This window comes from Mustela erminea, chromosome 2 (genome assembly GCF_009829155.1).
Source record: "Mustela erminea isolate mMusErm1 chromosome 2, mMusErm1.Pri, whole genome shotgun sequence".
NCBI lineage: Eukaryota > Metazoa > Chordata > Mammalia > Carnivora > Mustelidae > Mustela > Mustela erminea.
Genome location: NC_045615.1, coordinates 25809868 through 25825528, shown reverse-complemented (window position 1 = coordinate 25825528; position 15661 = coordinate 25809868). Strand labels below are relative to the sequence as shown.

The following is a 15661-nucleotide window of genomic DNA, read 5'->3' as shown; positions in this document are numbered from 1 at the left end:
TTTTTTGTATTCTTAAACATATAAATGGAATCTTTAATGTTGCCTTTGTTTTTTTCCCTAGCTTCTTCACTCAGTGCACTGTTTTTGATGTCCATTTTAGTTCATGTATCAGAAGCGCATTCTCATTTTTGTGTACCCATCCCATTGTATGAATATATTTCAATTTATTAATACATTCTTCTGTTGATGAATATTTGAGTTGAGTTCAGTTTTGGCTATTCTGAATAAAGCTGTTACAAGCATTCTTGTACCAGCCTATTTGTGGATATTTCTGTTGGGTAGGAGTACGTAGGCGAATGTGTGCTAGCTCCAGAGGGTGTGTGTTTTTATTAGTAACTGCAAATGGTTTTCTACGGTGGTAGTAACATTTTACAATACCACTAGTGATGTTTGAGAGTTTTAGTTTCCAATTTTAACAACATTTGGTGGTGGTTGGTCTCTTTTAGTTTAGCAGTTCTTACAGATGGGAAGTTGTATTGCATGTGGTTTTAATTTGCATTTACTTGATGGCTAGTTTTACAGAGTACCTTTTCATATGTTTATCAATCCTTTTATATATTTTTTAGTCAACTATTTGTGTCTCACCCATTTTTTCATTTAATATTTGAAGATACAAGACTATTTAGTACATGAAAGACTTCTGTGATTGTTGACTTTTATCACACAGATTTCAGCATTTATATGTAAACCTGACACCCCTTGTGCTCCAGTCCTGATGCTAACACCTCTCTACCTAAAAACCCTGTAGGAGGCATCTGTTTGTTTAGTGATGGGTGTGTTTTTCAGAAGTAGATTTCAGTCTTGAACTACCACAAATAGAAGTATTGGGTAACAGTGTAAGATGGACACTTATATTTTCATATTTTAAAATCTGTATTCCCCATGCTTTTTATTTTACAATGTATGAGAAGCTTTTGAATATACTCTGGGAAATGGAAAAATTATCCTATGGATTTTGTTTGTATTTGTTCATTGTTGGTTAACAGTTTTAGAAATTATAGGAAGTAATAAATTATATGGATTGTAATAAAGTTATATGTGCAGTTGATTATCCCTTCCTAAGTGTGAGGAAAAGTCTATATAGTCTGTGCATGATCATTGGTGTATCACTGCATTTTAAAGGTTAGCATGGTAATATATACTTGATATTTGGTGTCAGTTAATATCACTAGAGAAGAAAAAGCAAAAGTAGTTCCTGTTTTCTTCATGGAATTGGAAAGTGAGATACTTGAAATAGCAAACATGTTCACTTCTCTAGCCTTCTACTTTTTATAATATATTAAAAAAGACAACTCAAAATATATCAGTACTCTTTACTTAAGCTTTATCCCTTTATCAACCTGTTAGTTATGACATTTCTTTTATTACAAGTCTGTGTTCCCAACTTTTTCTGGAATATTCTACCACTATTTTCTTTTTACAAGTAGAAGGAGGAGGTCCTTGTATTCAAGGCCTATGCTTGCCAATTTCAGCAGGTTCTATGGCAGAGAAGAATGGAAGAAGGAATGTGACTTACCATTGCTAGATAGGGTTAGTAAAATGTGGGCAAAGAAATGCGTCAGAGAGAAGGAAGACGTCATTACAAAGATACAGACGTAGGAGAACATACAGTGTATAAGGAGAATACAAGTAGATCTATATTGTTGGGTGATGCACAGTTTAAGACAAACCAGTTTGTATTGAAGATGTTTGGAGACAGGATCAGACTAGGAACATCTTGTATACCATACTTAGGAGTTTAGATTTTATTTTATAGAATATTAGTTTCAGAAATTTTCGGATTCACTCGGGGGTTACTCATTCTTTCTGTGAACACCGTTCTCTCTCCTTCTCCAGTTGTTCCTCACAAGTTCTTTCTTTACCTGTTTAATATCTTGCCTTCATGTGAACAAAGGCTTCAGCACGTAAAAAGTTTGGAAACTGCCACTGAGGTGATGACATTTCACGTTCTGGCCGCAGTATAGAGGGTAGGTGAGAGGCATGATGCACAAAAGATGGGAAGATTATTAAGGATGCTATTCAAATAGTTTGGGCAAGAGGCATATAGTATCTGCTTATTAAACAGCCCTAGAGAAGTGGAATCATTGTAGATCTACTGCAGAGGTATACTTAGGACTTAGTGATGATGTGAGTGGGTGACAAAAGTGTTAGGACAAGGCAAAGGTAGTTTGTAGCAGATAATGGGAACCAGATTGATGTTGAGATCCCTCCCCCCTTTTAACTTTCATAATAGTCTCAACTATAGTATTAAGAGCTTACTTAGCCCCAGAACCATTTGATAAAGTTGCCAACAGGATTCACTATTACCCCTAAACTCTTGAGTATGCATTTCTTATAAACAAGGACATTCTTCAACATAATCACAATATAACCACTAAAATCAGGATATTGGCATCAATATTTTAGATTTTCTATTCCTCAGACTCCATTTGAGTTTCACTGGTTTTTCAGATAACTATCTCATATAATAGAAAGATGCTTTTCAAAATCATGGACTACATTTAGTTATCCTGTATCTGGAACAATGCTTTGATTTTAACTTTCATTCCTTTAACACTTTTAAAGATTATAGGACAGTCATTTTGAACAAGGACCCTTAATTTGGGTTTGTCTAGTGTTTCCTCATTAATGGATTCAGGTTATGCATCGTTGGCAAGAATTTCAAAAAAGTGAGGCTGTGTTACTCTCATTACTTCTTATTAGGTAAACATATTATCAGTTTGTCCCTTTACTGATGTTCACGTCAGCCTTTCTTAATCTTTTTACATTGAGTATACACTTAAAATAATCTTAACTTAGAAATCACATGAAGATGACTATAGCTCCAGCTCACAGTATAACAGCTTGATCAGTAAGTTGTAGATATAATTATTTATTGGTACTTTTCAGTGCTCTTTTGAGTAAACAATGTTCTTTTTTTCTGTGGATCTGTTTATACTGGCAAGTTCATTAGTCCCCTCTTTTTGTGTGGTTCCTTCTTCCCACAAAGTATTCTCAAAATTATTTTTACTTCTTTACTGTGAATTTACCTCTTCAATGCAAAATTTATATTTACTTCGTGTGCTTGTTTTATGCTCCACAAATATCAATTCAGGGTCAAACACGAGAAAAGTAGACATGTGCTAACACAGTTAGTGTTAGAGGAGATTCTAATTTTTTTTCTTTTACATTACTACTTTATCTGTTTTACTTTATTCAAGTAAGCCTTATCATAAATTTCTATATGAGATCCAAATTAGATATGGTGTAGAGTATATGTAGAAATAGTTATTCCTTCATATTTACAGCAAAAGATGACATTTTGGCCAGCTTTTCTTGGGGGGAAAATACAACCCCCTGATAATTAAGCTTAGCTTACTTTCCTTGGGATAAACCTCATTTATCTTCGCATAAATCTTGCAGACTCATTAAGGAAATGTAGTAAATTTCACATAACCAGCTTAAACCAAAATGGGACTTAATTTTTCTTAATGTAGGCTCAGCAGATTTAATTTAAATAAACATAAACTGATTTTAATATTATTTACAACATGAAATTTTTTTTGACAGTATTGAATAGTAAAGCTACTAAAACCATAAACCAAACCAATATGAATAAAAATATTGCCTAGACACTCTTTTATACAAGACTTAGAGAAAACATTTCCTTACTCGGTGATATGATCATGCTCAAATGTAGGCCCTAGAAAAGTATTTCTTTCACAAGGCTCATCTATGCATAAAAGTGTGATTTTTGAATCTAAAAAGTTATTTTGACTTCTTTAGTGTGAATTTACCTCTTTAATGTAATAATTATATTTTCTTCTTGTGCTTGTTTTATGCTCCACAAATACCAATTCAGGGTCAAATGGGAAATAAACCAACACCTACAGATTTCTTTTTCAGTGGAAATGAGACTGTTTCTTAGCTTACTCTTGATGTTCATTGAGTAAGAAAAAGGTTGTTTGAATGCATAATGAAAACTGAAGCATAATGTTCATTGGTTTCTTATGAATAGCAGGATATTCTTTTCTCCACAGAAACCCAGAACATGTCTGGGGCAGATCAGTAAAACTCATCTTGTATAAGACTGCAGCTCTTCCTTTTTCTCATGGCAAATTCTCATAATCAGAAGATTCAGAAAAAGAGTTCTGCCCAGCGATCATTTGTGTTGAAAGGCAAGAAAATCAGCTCACTTTTGTTCTGTAGCTTCTCCAGGTGGTTTCCAGTGAGACTTGAGACTTGATGATATCCTTTTTTAGTTAAGCCCAAGCAGCAGTGGAAACATTTCACAATCTCCTTTTTTGTAATGTGGTGTTTTCCAAAAGTGCATTTTCCTTTTAAATCCAAGAATCTTGTTCCTTGAAGTCAAAGCTTTTCTTCATGTCTTACGGAGACTGAGGAGTTAGTGCTACATTGGCTAGTTTCTGCATCTATTCTTCATCTTCAAAGTATTCAATGAAATCTAGCCTTCTGTTGTCTTAAAAGGACCTCTTTTAGCTAAGATACCCTGTTGAGAATTTTTCCTCTGCTGAGCCACTGGATTTCTTTATGTAGTAGAAAATGTTCTTCAGCATTCTGGAGTGAAATAATCTTTGTTTAATGAAGTTAGCCATTTTGTAGTATCTTCCACACTTATTTTGTCTCAAGAGTTTTTGACACTAGTACATAGATACCTTCTGGTTTAATGCAGGTCTGCAGAGAAATGGATATCAAGACAAAGTATGATGGGCAGGTAGCAGAATTGGCTGTTGGAGCATTCCCACCATGCACAGTCATCTGCTGGGAGAAGCATAGACGCATTATGGCCAGGTGTAAACGTTGCAGTGAATTCCAAGATAATGGAGCAGGTTCTGTTGAAGGGATATCTGAGCAGGGCATCATTGTGGACACTGTACTCTCCTTAACCCATCTGGGCTTTGACACCATCCTTCCATGTGGATACCTTTCTTACCCTGCTCATGTTTGCTACTCTCACCCAAACGGATGTTCTCATTTTGCTCTGCCTTTGACCGGCTGGGCTTTTCCACTATTAGATCACTCCTCACCCTTCTTATTCAGGCTTTTACACTGTGTTGGTCCACTTTCTTTTCTCCTACCATCCCCCACATACAAGGGGACCCTCCTCACTCTGCTTAAATTGATCCCCTCTGTTGTACTGCTGTCCTTCATCCTACACATAAACCTTACTTGCTTGGCTCCACCAAATGGCTTTAGGACTAAATTGTTGAGGGAAGGGATACTAGAAGGAAGAGGAAGAGCCACCAGTTTTCTTAAGTAGGCAGTTGGCTAGAATATGGCTCCATTCACTGAGATAGAGAAAATAGTAGGAACATCTAAGAACTAATTTGGGCCGTGTGTGTGTGTGTGTGTGTGTGTGTGTGTGTGTGTGTGTGTGTGTGTGTGAGAGAGAGAGAGAGAGAGAGAGAGAGAGAGAAAACAAAAACAGGAGTTTAGATTTTAAGATAATGGATTTGGAGTGATTGTGAGACAATATAGTAAAACTAGTAGGCTTAATAGAGGAGTTTGGCTGGAGATAATAGGATTGGTTGTCAGTAGTTTCTATGTGATAGTTAAAACCCTAGGTTTGAGAGAAGCTGCAGAGCAGGAAGGAGCTAGCAACAGAGAACAACAGTGCCACCTAAGGAGTGATACCAAGAAAAGGATGATACCAAGGGAAACTGAGGAACAAGAGAGTTGTAAAGAAGATGGAGTGCATGCTCAATAATGTAGAAAGCTACAGAAATGGTAAAAGATCCAGTGGGATTTAGCAACCAGTTGTCCCCCTCCCCCCCAAGGTTATTTATTTATTTAGGAGAGAGTGAGAGCCAGCAGGAGCAGGAGGTGGGGGGTGGGGTGGAGCATGGCAAGGGAGGGCAGAGGCAGAGGAAGAGGGAGAAGCAGACTCCTGGCTGAGCAGGGGAGCCTGACGCGGGACTCCACTCCAGAGCCCTGGGAAAAGACTTGAGCTGAAGGCAGACGCTTAACCAACTGAGCCTCCCGGATTCCCCTAGCAGCCTGTTTAAAATTTAGTTTTAATGGAATAAACACAGATTGCAGAGGCAGCAGAGTTAAATAGGAATGAAGAATTAAATTTAGCTCAAACAAAAATAATCAGTTAAAGAAACTTAAAAAAAATAGGTATTGTGATGTGAACTGAGAAATAGTGTTCTGTATCATTTATAATAAAGATATATGTGATTGAGGTTCCATGTGGATTTAAAATGTTCAAAACTATAATGAACATTTGCTGCTTACATGAATACTTGCATCATGCTCCCCATACTCATTTTGTGTTGCTTTTGTTAATCTTCATTATTAAGGACCTGTTCAGCCAATTTTGTAGTCCTTGGAAGATTTTCACCTTAAGTTACATCTATGGTTTCCCAGTTAACCACAGTATAAGCGATTTGGAAGTAGAATTATTCAACAAGCTATGTGCTTTTAAAGTATCAATCTTTTTAGTCACATACTTGTTTTTTCATAGCTTGTGTTAAAGTAACAAGAACTTTGATAAAAGGAGAAAAGTGATAAATATTAAGGCTAGATTTATACCCAGTTTTAAAAATACTACACAGAATGTGTTCAGTACAACTTTTAAAAATATGGATAAAGTTATTGACACTCTGTTTGTGACGTGGCTTGAAGTTCTTTGGTAAAGAAAGTACCTAGTTGGCTTTAAAAAGATTTAATAAATATTTACTCACTAAATAGTGTTTTGAAGAATAAGTTGAGCATTTTTGGCTTTGAGTAGGTGCTGAAGATAGTGGTGGTGAAAAAGGGAAGTCTTTTTCCTTAGGGCGCTTACATTCTAGAGAGAAGATAATACAGATAACAAATGAATAGATGAGTGCATAGATAGGCATTGACTGTATTGCAGACAGTAGTCTAGTGCTTTTATACATTGCTTGAAGAAGAGTAAAACAGGGCAAGGGGGAAAGGGACTATGATGCAAGGGAGTTATTATTTTAAATAAGATGATTAGGGAAAGTGCCACTGCCTGGGGGACATTTGAACTGAGTCCTGAAGAAAGTAATGGGAAGAACTATGTGAATAGTTCTTAGTATGAGGAAAGCATCAGGCAGAGGGAATGGCCAGTGCAAAGGCTCTGAGATAGCAGCATATTTTCTTCATCAAGAAAGAACAGCATTAGAGAGAAACAAAGTGAAAAAAAGAGAACAGAATATAAACTCAGAGTGGTGGGAGTATGAGTAGATTATTATACAGAGACCAATAGGCAGCCATGAAAATTGACTTTCATTATGAGTGAAATGGAAAACCCTTGGGGGATTTTGAGTCACTGAGTTATCACTTAGTCATGATGTGACTTACTTTATTGTTTATTCCAGATACTATTAATCAGTTTGACTATAATAATTAATAAATAACTTGGAATATATAAAGTTCGTAATATGAACTTGGAGTGTTAGTAAGTGGTGGGGCCACAAGGGGGCTTCTGGTGATTAGGGAGCTTTCTTTATCATTCAGGGAAGATTCTAAACTGCTTGCAGAAGGTGATTCTAAGCTTTGAGTTTTCCTTCCCAGTGATCAGTGCAGTTTGGTTTATGTTCCTGCCATCTACATCTTAAAGCGTAAATGACTTTGTTGCTCATGTCTGATGGATTGTATCCTGCCATATAATTCTAAAACTGTCTAAAAAATGCACAGTCCTTTGGAGGCTTTAGATGGTTGCTTAAGTTTCCCCTTGTTTTATTAGTGTAACTAGTGTTCCCCAGTTACTTAGATTTCAAGGTCATTTCAAGGTTAGTGTTTGCCATGGAAATAGCTCTAGTTCACTCTGAGATAGGCTTTCAGAGCTCAATTTTTTTTAACATGTACTTGCTCATACTGATTTCTTTAAACATCCTAAAATAAGTTCAGATGGTGTTGATTAATCCAAGATATTCTGAAAAGCAAGTTTCCTGAGAAACTAGTTAAAAAGTTTCTGAGAAACTAGTTTTTAAAAAGCACAGAAATTAGGTCTGAGGTGTCACTAAATCAACAAGGTATAATGACTAAATGTTACCCAATATTTTCTACGACTTGGTGAAGCCCTGGAGTAATTCTTTTCTATCACAGTAACCTTATTTCTGAATTTTTTTGAAGAGCGAAATTATTATAATACTTCTTCATCCTAGGATGGTGGTGACTGTAGGCATCTTTTCTAGGCATCCGTAGATTCAGAACTGTCACAATAATGAATGATGCTGCCAGAAGAACCCTGTTCTGGCCACTTACAAAGGGAAAAGTGATGCCTTTCTTTCCCCTTTTCTATATGGGCTATCTGAACTTCTGATTTATTTGAAAAATTTAGTGGTGAATGTCTATTAGAACTTTCAATTTCTTTGATCCTTTTATCCTTGGTTATATTTCCAAGAGCAGCCAATAGGTAATGCTGTGGCTTCTTTGCTAATATCTCAAAATACTGTGTGAATCTTGCATTGCAAATAGTGCTCTTTCTAGAAGATTTAGATAAAGTAGGTACCATCCACCCTCATTATTTGTAGATTTTGTGTTTACGAATTTGCCTACTCACTACAGTTTGTGACACCAAAAGTCAATATTTGTGATGCTTTCACAGTCCTTTGTAGACATGAGCATGCACAGAGTGGTAAAAAATCACTTGGCATGCACATTCCCATCTGAGGTCAAACAAAGTGACACCCTGCCTTCCTGGTCCAGCTCTCATACTAGAACAAGTGTCCTTTCATGGTCTATTTAGTGAAATATTTGGCTTTTGAAAATGGCTCCCAAGCATAGTGGCAAGGTGCTGTCTAGTGTCATAATATGCCTTATGGAGGGCATAGAGTTGTTAGATAAGCTTTGTTCAGTGCCGTAGGCTGAGTTCAGTGTTAATGAATCCACAATATGTATTAAGTTTATGTCTTTAAATAGAAGCATACACATGAAAAGACTATATATCGATGAGATGGCCAAAATGTTGTGACCAAGGCTTTCAGGAAGTTAACCCTGTGTTTCCCCTAGGGGCAGTGGTTCAGTATTTGTGATAACTTTATAGAATATAATTACTACAAATAATGAGAATATTTAGTTAAGGGTGGTGATTTATAGAGACTTCAGGTATCTGAAATATTTTATAATTCCCTCTCTCTAAACCATTGTTTTAGGTTTGTTTAAATACATACATCCAGAGTTATTTATAATGTAAAATCTGATTTTACCATGGGTTCTGGTCGGGTTAAAAGTCATTGATTAACTTGTAAAGAAACATTTCTAAACGTTATCCTCCAGAAAATTAAAATGTGCCTGATCATATTGAGCGTTCAGTCAGTATTTATTTTATAGTAATTATCTTTGAGCATTGTACAGATTCTGGTTTTGGAAAAGAAGTCATAATCTGCACCTCACCCTTCTTACACACATTTGCACATGCTTTCTCTCTCTCAAATAAATTAATAAAATCTTAAAAAAAAAAGTGTGCATTTAAGGGGTTAATATTTTATTAACGTCTCCTGTATAACAGTTTCAAGTTTTAGATCAATTTTCTTAAAAATGTGGGGCTTTATAAACTCTTTTTAAAAAGGTTCCCCCACCCCTTACAAGACAAAACCAGAGAGGGAGACAAACCATAACAGACTCTGAATCTCAGGAAAAAAACTGAGGGTTGCTGGAGTGGAGCAGGGTAGGAGGGATGGGGTCGCTGGGTGATGGACATTGAGGAGGGTATTGCTATGGTGAGTGCTGTGAATTGTGTAAGACTGATGGATCACAGACCTGTACCCCTGAAACAAATAATACATTATAGATTAATGAAAAAGTAAAAGGTTCCCTCCCTTATAAGAGTGTTTAGTTGATTCTGATTTCCTATTACTTATTGAATAAATGTTTATTATTTTAATTAGGTCATTAGCTTACTTAATAGATCATTGTTAGAAAAAAACTAATTTCCTAAAAATGCTGGGGTTTTTTTGTTTGTTTGTTTAAATTTGGGTTTATGAATGCCAACAGAATATGAAATTTTCTTTTCCATTTTCCATTCCCAAAATGGATCAGAGAGATCCAATCCAATATATATTCTGCTTGGACAAATTTTTATGTAAGTCTGTCAGATATTTTCAGCCTCTTCAAATATTCTGGGATTCCTAGAACCTGACTTTTAGCTTTGTCATTATATATTTTATATTGGCTGTGCTTTAAATCTGATTCTTCTACTTGGGTTTACCATTTCTGATCAGGTCTATCTGTAAGAATCTGTTATTTTGAAAGCTGTTTATATGCTATGGTTGTAAATATGAGTCAGTTGACTTTATTGGCTTAAATTAAAGACACTTTCTTCTTTGTTCCTCCCAATATAACACTAAAGTTACACAATGATAGTGATTTGACTTTTTGTTATTCCTAATTAGTAATGGAAGTGTTCACTGATGATCAGTGCAAGTACTGTCTTAGAAATGCCAGTCATAAACTTTCTATTTGTTGATAGACTATTTACCAACAGTCTCCTCCCTACTTTGCACATACTCTTTATGATTAGTTTCTTTGATCTTTCATCTTTTTCATCTTGTAAGTTGCTCTTAATATGTCATTTAACCCGTTTCAGTCTCTTAAAAATATGCTTCTTTGGTTGGCACACCTAGGGCAATTTGCTTGGGGTTTGGATTATTCCAGGCAATGAATGACCCTGATTTCATGCTGTTCTATGCATAATCATCCAAATGGAAAATGTTCCTGTTAGTGTTAGGAGAGTTAGACTTTAGATGCAGTTACTAAAGCAAGATTTTAATTCTTTGAAGGAAGCCTATGAATAGTAGATTTACCTTGATATACACTGGGATACTATATATATATTCATTTGCATAGATCAGTGTTCTTCAGTATGTTATTTTTAACCTGCTTTTCTGTGATGTATATGTAGTTTGTCTTTTACATATATGAGCCAGTAAGATTTTGATGACCTTTATTTTCTACAGTTTATTATTTTATTTTTTATAGAAAACAACAGATGTATTTAATGTGCTTTTTAAAAAAACCCACTTTCTACCTCATACAGAAATTTTGTTATTGTGCTTATCTGAATTGTAAAGAAGAACTACTTGATTTTTTTATTTTTAAAAATTTTTAATTAATTTTAAAAAATTAACATGTATTATTTGCCCCAGGGGTACAGGTCTGTGAATCGTCAGGCTTACACATGTCATAGCACTTACCATATCACACACCCTCCCCAATGTCCATAGCCCAACCACCCTCTCCATACCCACCTCCCCTGTTTGTTTTGTGAGATTAAGAGTCTTATAGTTTGTCTCCCTCCTGATCCCATCTTGTTTCATTTTTTCCTTTCCTACCCACCAAACCCCCCACTTTGCCTCTCAAATTCCTCATATCAGGGAGATCATATGATAATTATCTTTCTCTGATTGACTTACTTCACTCAGTGTAATACCCTCTAGTTCCATCCATGTCATTGCAAATGGCAAGATTTCATTTCTTTTGATGGCTGCATAGTATGCCATGGTGTGTGTGTGTGTGTGTGTGTGTGTGTGTGTGTGTGTGCGTGCGCGCGCACGTGTGCGTGCGCATACCATATCTTCTTTGTTCATTCATCTGTTGATGGACATCTAGGTTCTTTCCATAGTTTGGTTATTGGAACCACTTGACTTTTAAAAGCCACTTTTGATACATGTTACGTCATGATTTATTGATTATATTTGATCATCAAAATCTCATGCACCTCGGAAAATTTCCTTCCTCTCTCTCTAGAGAACTATTTCAAACCCCATTTTTCAGATTTCTAGCAACCTCTTCTCCCAAGATCACTCTGATGATAATGGCAACATTGCTTCCTACTTTAAAAAGAAAAGGAAAATAATTGAAGGAATGAGTAGGGAATTTCCCAAAACTCCTGCCACTTATAAAAATTTACCTGTTTCCAACTGTTTACACATTGAGAAATATGGTAAAAAGAAAATAAATGTAAAGTACCTATAATACCACTCTTCTTTCCCATCTTTTATCATAAATGAAGTATCCATTTTTTTTAACGGAAACTAGTCCTTCCAATTTTTGAACTCATTCTCATCATCCCCATTTAATTACTTACAAACATCACTTCACCATTTCCCCTTCTTCTTGATTACATTATCAACTTTTTGTTTTGTATTGGATCATTCTTGTCAGTACACTGATACACTGCTAGTTCTCTAGTCTTAAAGAATAAAACATTTTCTCTTGCCTCTGTTTTCCTTACCAATTATCACTCCCTTTTGTTCTTTTTTTGCAGTAAACTACTAACTTGTTTGTACACATCATCTCTGTTCTCTCTTCCTAGTTCTTAAATCTACTTTAATCAGATTTCAGCTAATAAAACTCCTGTTACTAGTGACTTCCATGTTACTGAATCCAGTGGTCAGTTCTTTCTCTTCATCCTGCTTGAACTATCAACAACCATTATCATTTTATACTTTCTCTTCCTGGGTATGCTTTCTTTCAGGGCCTCAAGAATGTCAGTCATTCCCAGTTCTCCTTGTTAGTCATCTTTGTTGGTTACTCTTTCACTCAGAATTTTGAAGTGTCTCACAGTTCAGTCATTGGAACTTTTCTTTCTGTACTGTACTTCTACTTGTAATTAGAATTAAAGAATTTCCCCCCACAGTACAGCTTTTTTTCTTATAAAGTGTAGATGATAGAAAATAAAATGAAATAGTGCTATTTTAAAACTATCTTTCAGACTTTCAGACCCCATTTCAAAACTTGGAATGGCCCTTCTGGGGATTCACCTCTAGTCGCAAGGGTTTGAAAAGTAAATAAGCCTGTTTTACCTGAAGATCATTGTGATATATAATACAATGTAGTTATTCTTAGAGCATGATAGAAGATGGGTATTATATTTCTTATATCTCATAAACCTTAAAGATATATTTTAAAAAGATTTTATTTATTTATTTATTTGACAGAGAGGCAGGCAGATAAAGACGGGGAAGCAGGCTCCCTGCTGAGCAGAGAGCCCAATGCAGGGCTCCATCCCAGGATGCTGGGATGATAACCTGAGCTTAAAGCAGAAGCTTTTTTTTTTTTTCTTAAGATTTTATTTATTTATTTGACAGAGAGAGATCACAAGTAGGCATAGAGGCAGGCAGAGAGAGAGAGGAGGAAGCAGGCTCCCTGCTGAGCAGAGAGCCCGATGCGGGACTCGATCCCAGGACCCTGAGATCATGACCTGAGCCGAAGGCAGTGGCTTAACCCACTGAGCCACCCAGGTGCCCCTAAAGCAGAAGCTTTAACCCACTGAGCCACCCAGGCGCCCCAACCTTAAAGATCTTTTTAAAAGGAATTCTATATGAGCTTGGCCAGTGTGTTGGCATTATTTTATGTAGCCTCAAACATGTCCATATAGATGACCGCAAAGGATGAAATTCAAGAATGAGCATTATGAAAAGATTCTATATCAAATCAAGTTTTAGAGTCTATAAAACATAAGAGCAAATGTGTTTGATACATAACATTTGAGAAATATGGTTAAAAAGTAAGTTTAAGGCACTTAAAATACTACTACCTAAATACTAAACTAAATGTAGTTTATATTTTGAAATCTGGTCTTCTAGTCTTTATGCAGTTTAATAATGCTATGATCCTATAATTACCTGTATTTTGCCCTTAACATAATACAAACATCCATGTTCTCACAATTTTTTAAAATGTACATCATGTTTAGGAATTACACTAAATATAGCCCATCTCATGGATTCCTTTGTCTTGAACATTTGGGTTTTGATTATTTTTATTTACATTTATTTTTATTTTTTGCTTTTTTGGATAAAGCTGCAGTGAGCATCCTTTGCATAATTTTTTTTTTCTGTTTTAGGATTACTTCCTTAGGATAGATTGCCAGAAGTGGAGTTATTGGGTCAGAGGGCATGAACTTATGAACTTTTTTCCTTTAAAAAAAACTAAAATAAATTTTTTTTTTGTTTATTTGTTCTCCAGTTGATTTATATTCATTGTGCAAAACAAAAATCATAATGATTATACTTGGTACCTGTCAGGAAAACATGTCTTAAGACAGGGTTCTATGATCAGAGAAGTTTGGGAAATTCCTACAGTAAATAAGCCTCTTTATCTTGGTTTATCTCAGTATCTCCAAAACTTAATTGATAATTGAATAGTTTTTAATGATACACTTCATAAAATTTTCTGGAAGTTTTATGAAAGTTATAGTTTATGAACTGATCTAAAATTAAAAATCATTTTAATGGTTAGATTATGTTTTATTGGTAAAAGCAACTAAATTATAAAGTTTAATTCTAAAATTATTTTTTTAAAGATTAAAATAAAGCTGTGTACTGTGTGATTTTTGTATATGTCTTTATAAAGTCTCAATTTTAACATTTTAAACTTCCTACTGATTCCTAAAGAACATCTTAATATCTCAATAGCATCAAATACTTTTTACAGTCTTTAATGAAATTTGGAATATAGACATAGAACATTAAAGTGAGAGATAACGTAGACTGTACAAACCTTTCTTCTCCCCCCCCATTTTTCCCTACAGAATGTGAAATCCTTTGCATCTTCTGATAGTCTAGCCAAGGTCCAAGAAGTAGCAAGCTGGCTTTTGGAAATGAATCAGGAACTGCTCTCTGTGGGCAGCAAAAGACGACGAACTGGAGGTTCTCTGAGAGGTAACCCTTCCTCAAGCCAGGCAGATGAGGAACAGATGAATCGTGTGGTTGAGGAGGAACAGCAGCAGCAACAGCTAAGACAACAAGAGGAGGAGCACACTGCAAGGAATGGTGAAGTTGTTGGAGCAGAACCTAGACCTGGAGACCAAAATGATTCCCAGCAAGGACAATTGGAAGAAAACAATAATCGGTTCATTTCGGTAGATGAGGACTCCTCAGGGAACCAAGAAGAGCAAGAAGAAGATGAAGAACATGCTGGTGAACAAGATGAGGAGGAGGAAGAAGAAGAGGAAATGGACCAGGAGAGTGATGATTTTGATCAATCTGATGACAGTAGCAGAGAAGATGAACATACACATAGTAACAGTGTCACAAACTCCACTAGTATTGTGGACCTGCCTATTCACCAACTCTCCTCCCCGTTCTATACAAAGACAACAAAAGTGAGTATATTTAGTCTGCCGTTGTAAAACATTTACCTATCCATGTTAATTGTAATGAAACTTTCCTCACAGTCTTTGTTATTACCACAAAATTAATCTTCAGATGTGTAATAATAAAATGAAATAAGTTTTGTTTTATGGAAGGTATTAGAAATAGAAATATTGATAATGGGACAATCTTATTACAGATAGAGGGGAGGTAATTGATTTTATTACTATGAAAAATCATTAATACCGAATTTTATTATAAATTTTGTCCCTGTGATGGGTTAGTAGTTTCTGTGTAGTAGAGAGGTTTGGAGTGAAATATGATTTGTGTAATCAAGTAGCGAAGAATCTTTTCTTATTTACAAAATGCAGGAGGTTGGGGTGGACTTTGTATTCACAGGTATTACTCCAAGGCAAAAGTTACTGTCAAATTTCTGCCACTACTTCCCTTATTTGCAGTTTTCATTTTCCTTCCCATCTTAGAAGGCCTTTCTGTTTTATGTGCCTCTTTATCTCATTCAGCTAGTGGTAGCCCATGGAGTTAGCCATAGATATGTATTTTGTTTTTGTTTTTAGAGAGAGAGAGTGCATGCATGCACAGCTGAGTGTTGG

General features: G+C 35.5%; 1 protein-coding gene across 6 annotated transcripts in view; it reads left to right on the top strand.

The window, feature by feature from the left end:
• Window positions 1-15661, top strand: part of FBXW7 (F-box and WD repeat domain containing 7) — a 233573-nt gene that overhangs the window by 123504 nt on the left and 94408 nt on the right. For 4 of the 6 annotated variants that reach the window (XM_032332517.1, XM_032332518.1, XM_032332524.1 and 1 more), the window contains exons 2-3: window positions 13802-13851; window positions 14489-15061. In XM_032332517.1, the coding sequence (XP_032188408.1) occupies window positions 14558-15061 (504 nt within the window). In that variant the 5' untranslated portion in view covers window positions 13802-13851; window positions 14489-14557. The remainder of the gene's footprint in view (window positions 1-13801; window positions 13852-14488; window positions 15062-15661) is intronic. The other 2 variants (XM_032332521.1, XM_032332520.1) reach the window with 1 other exon arrangement.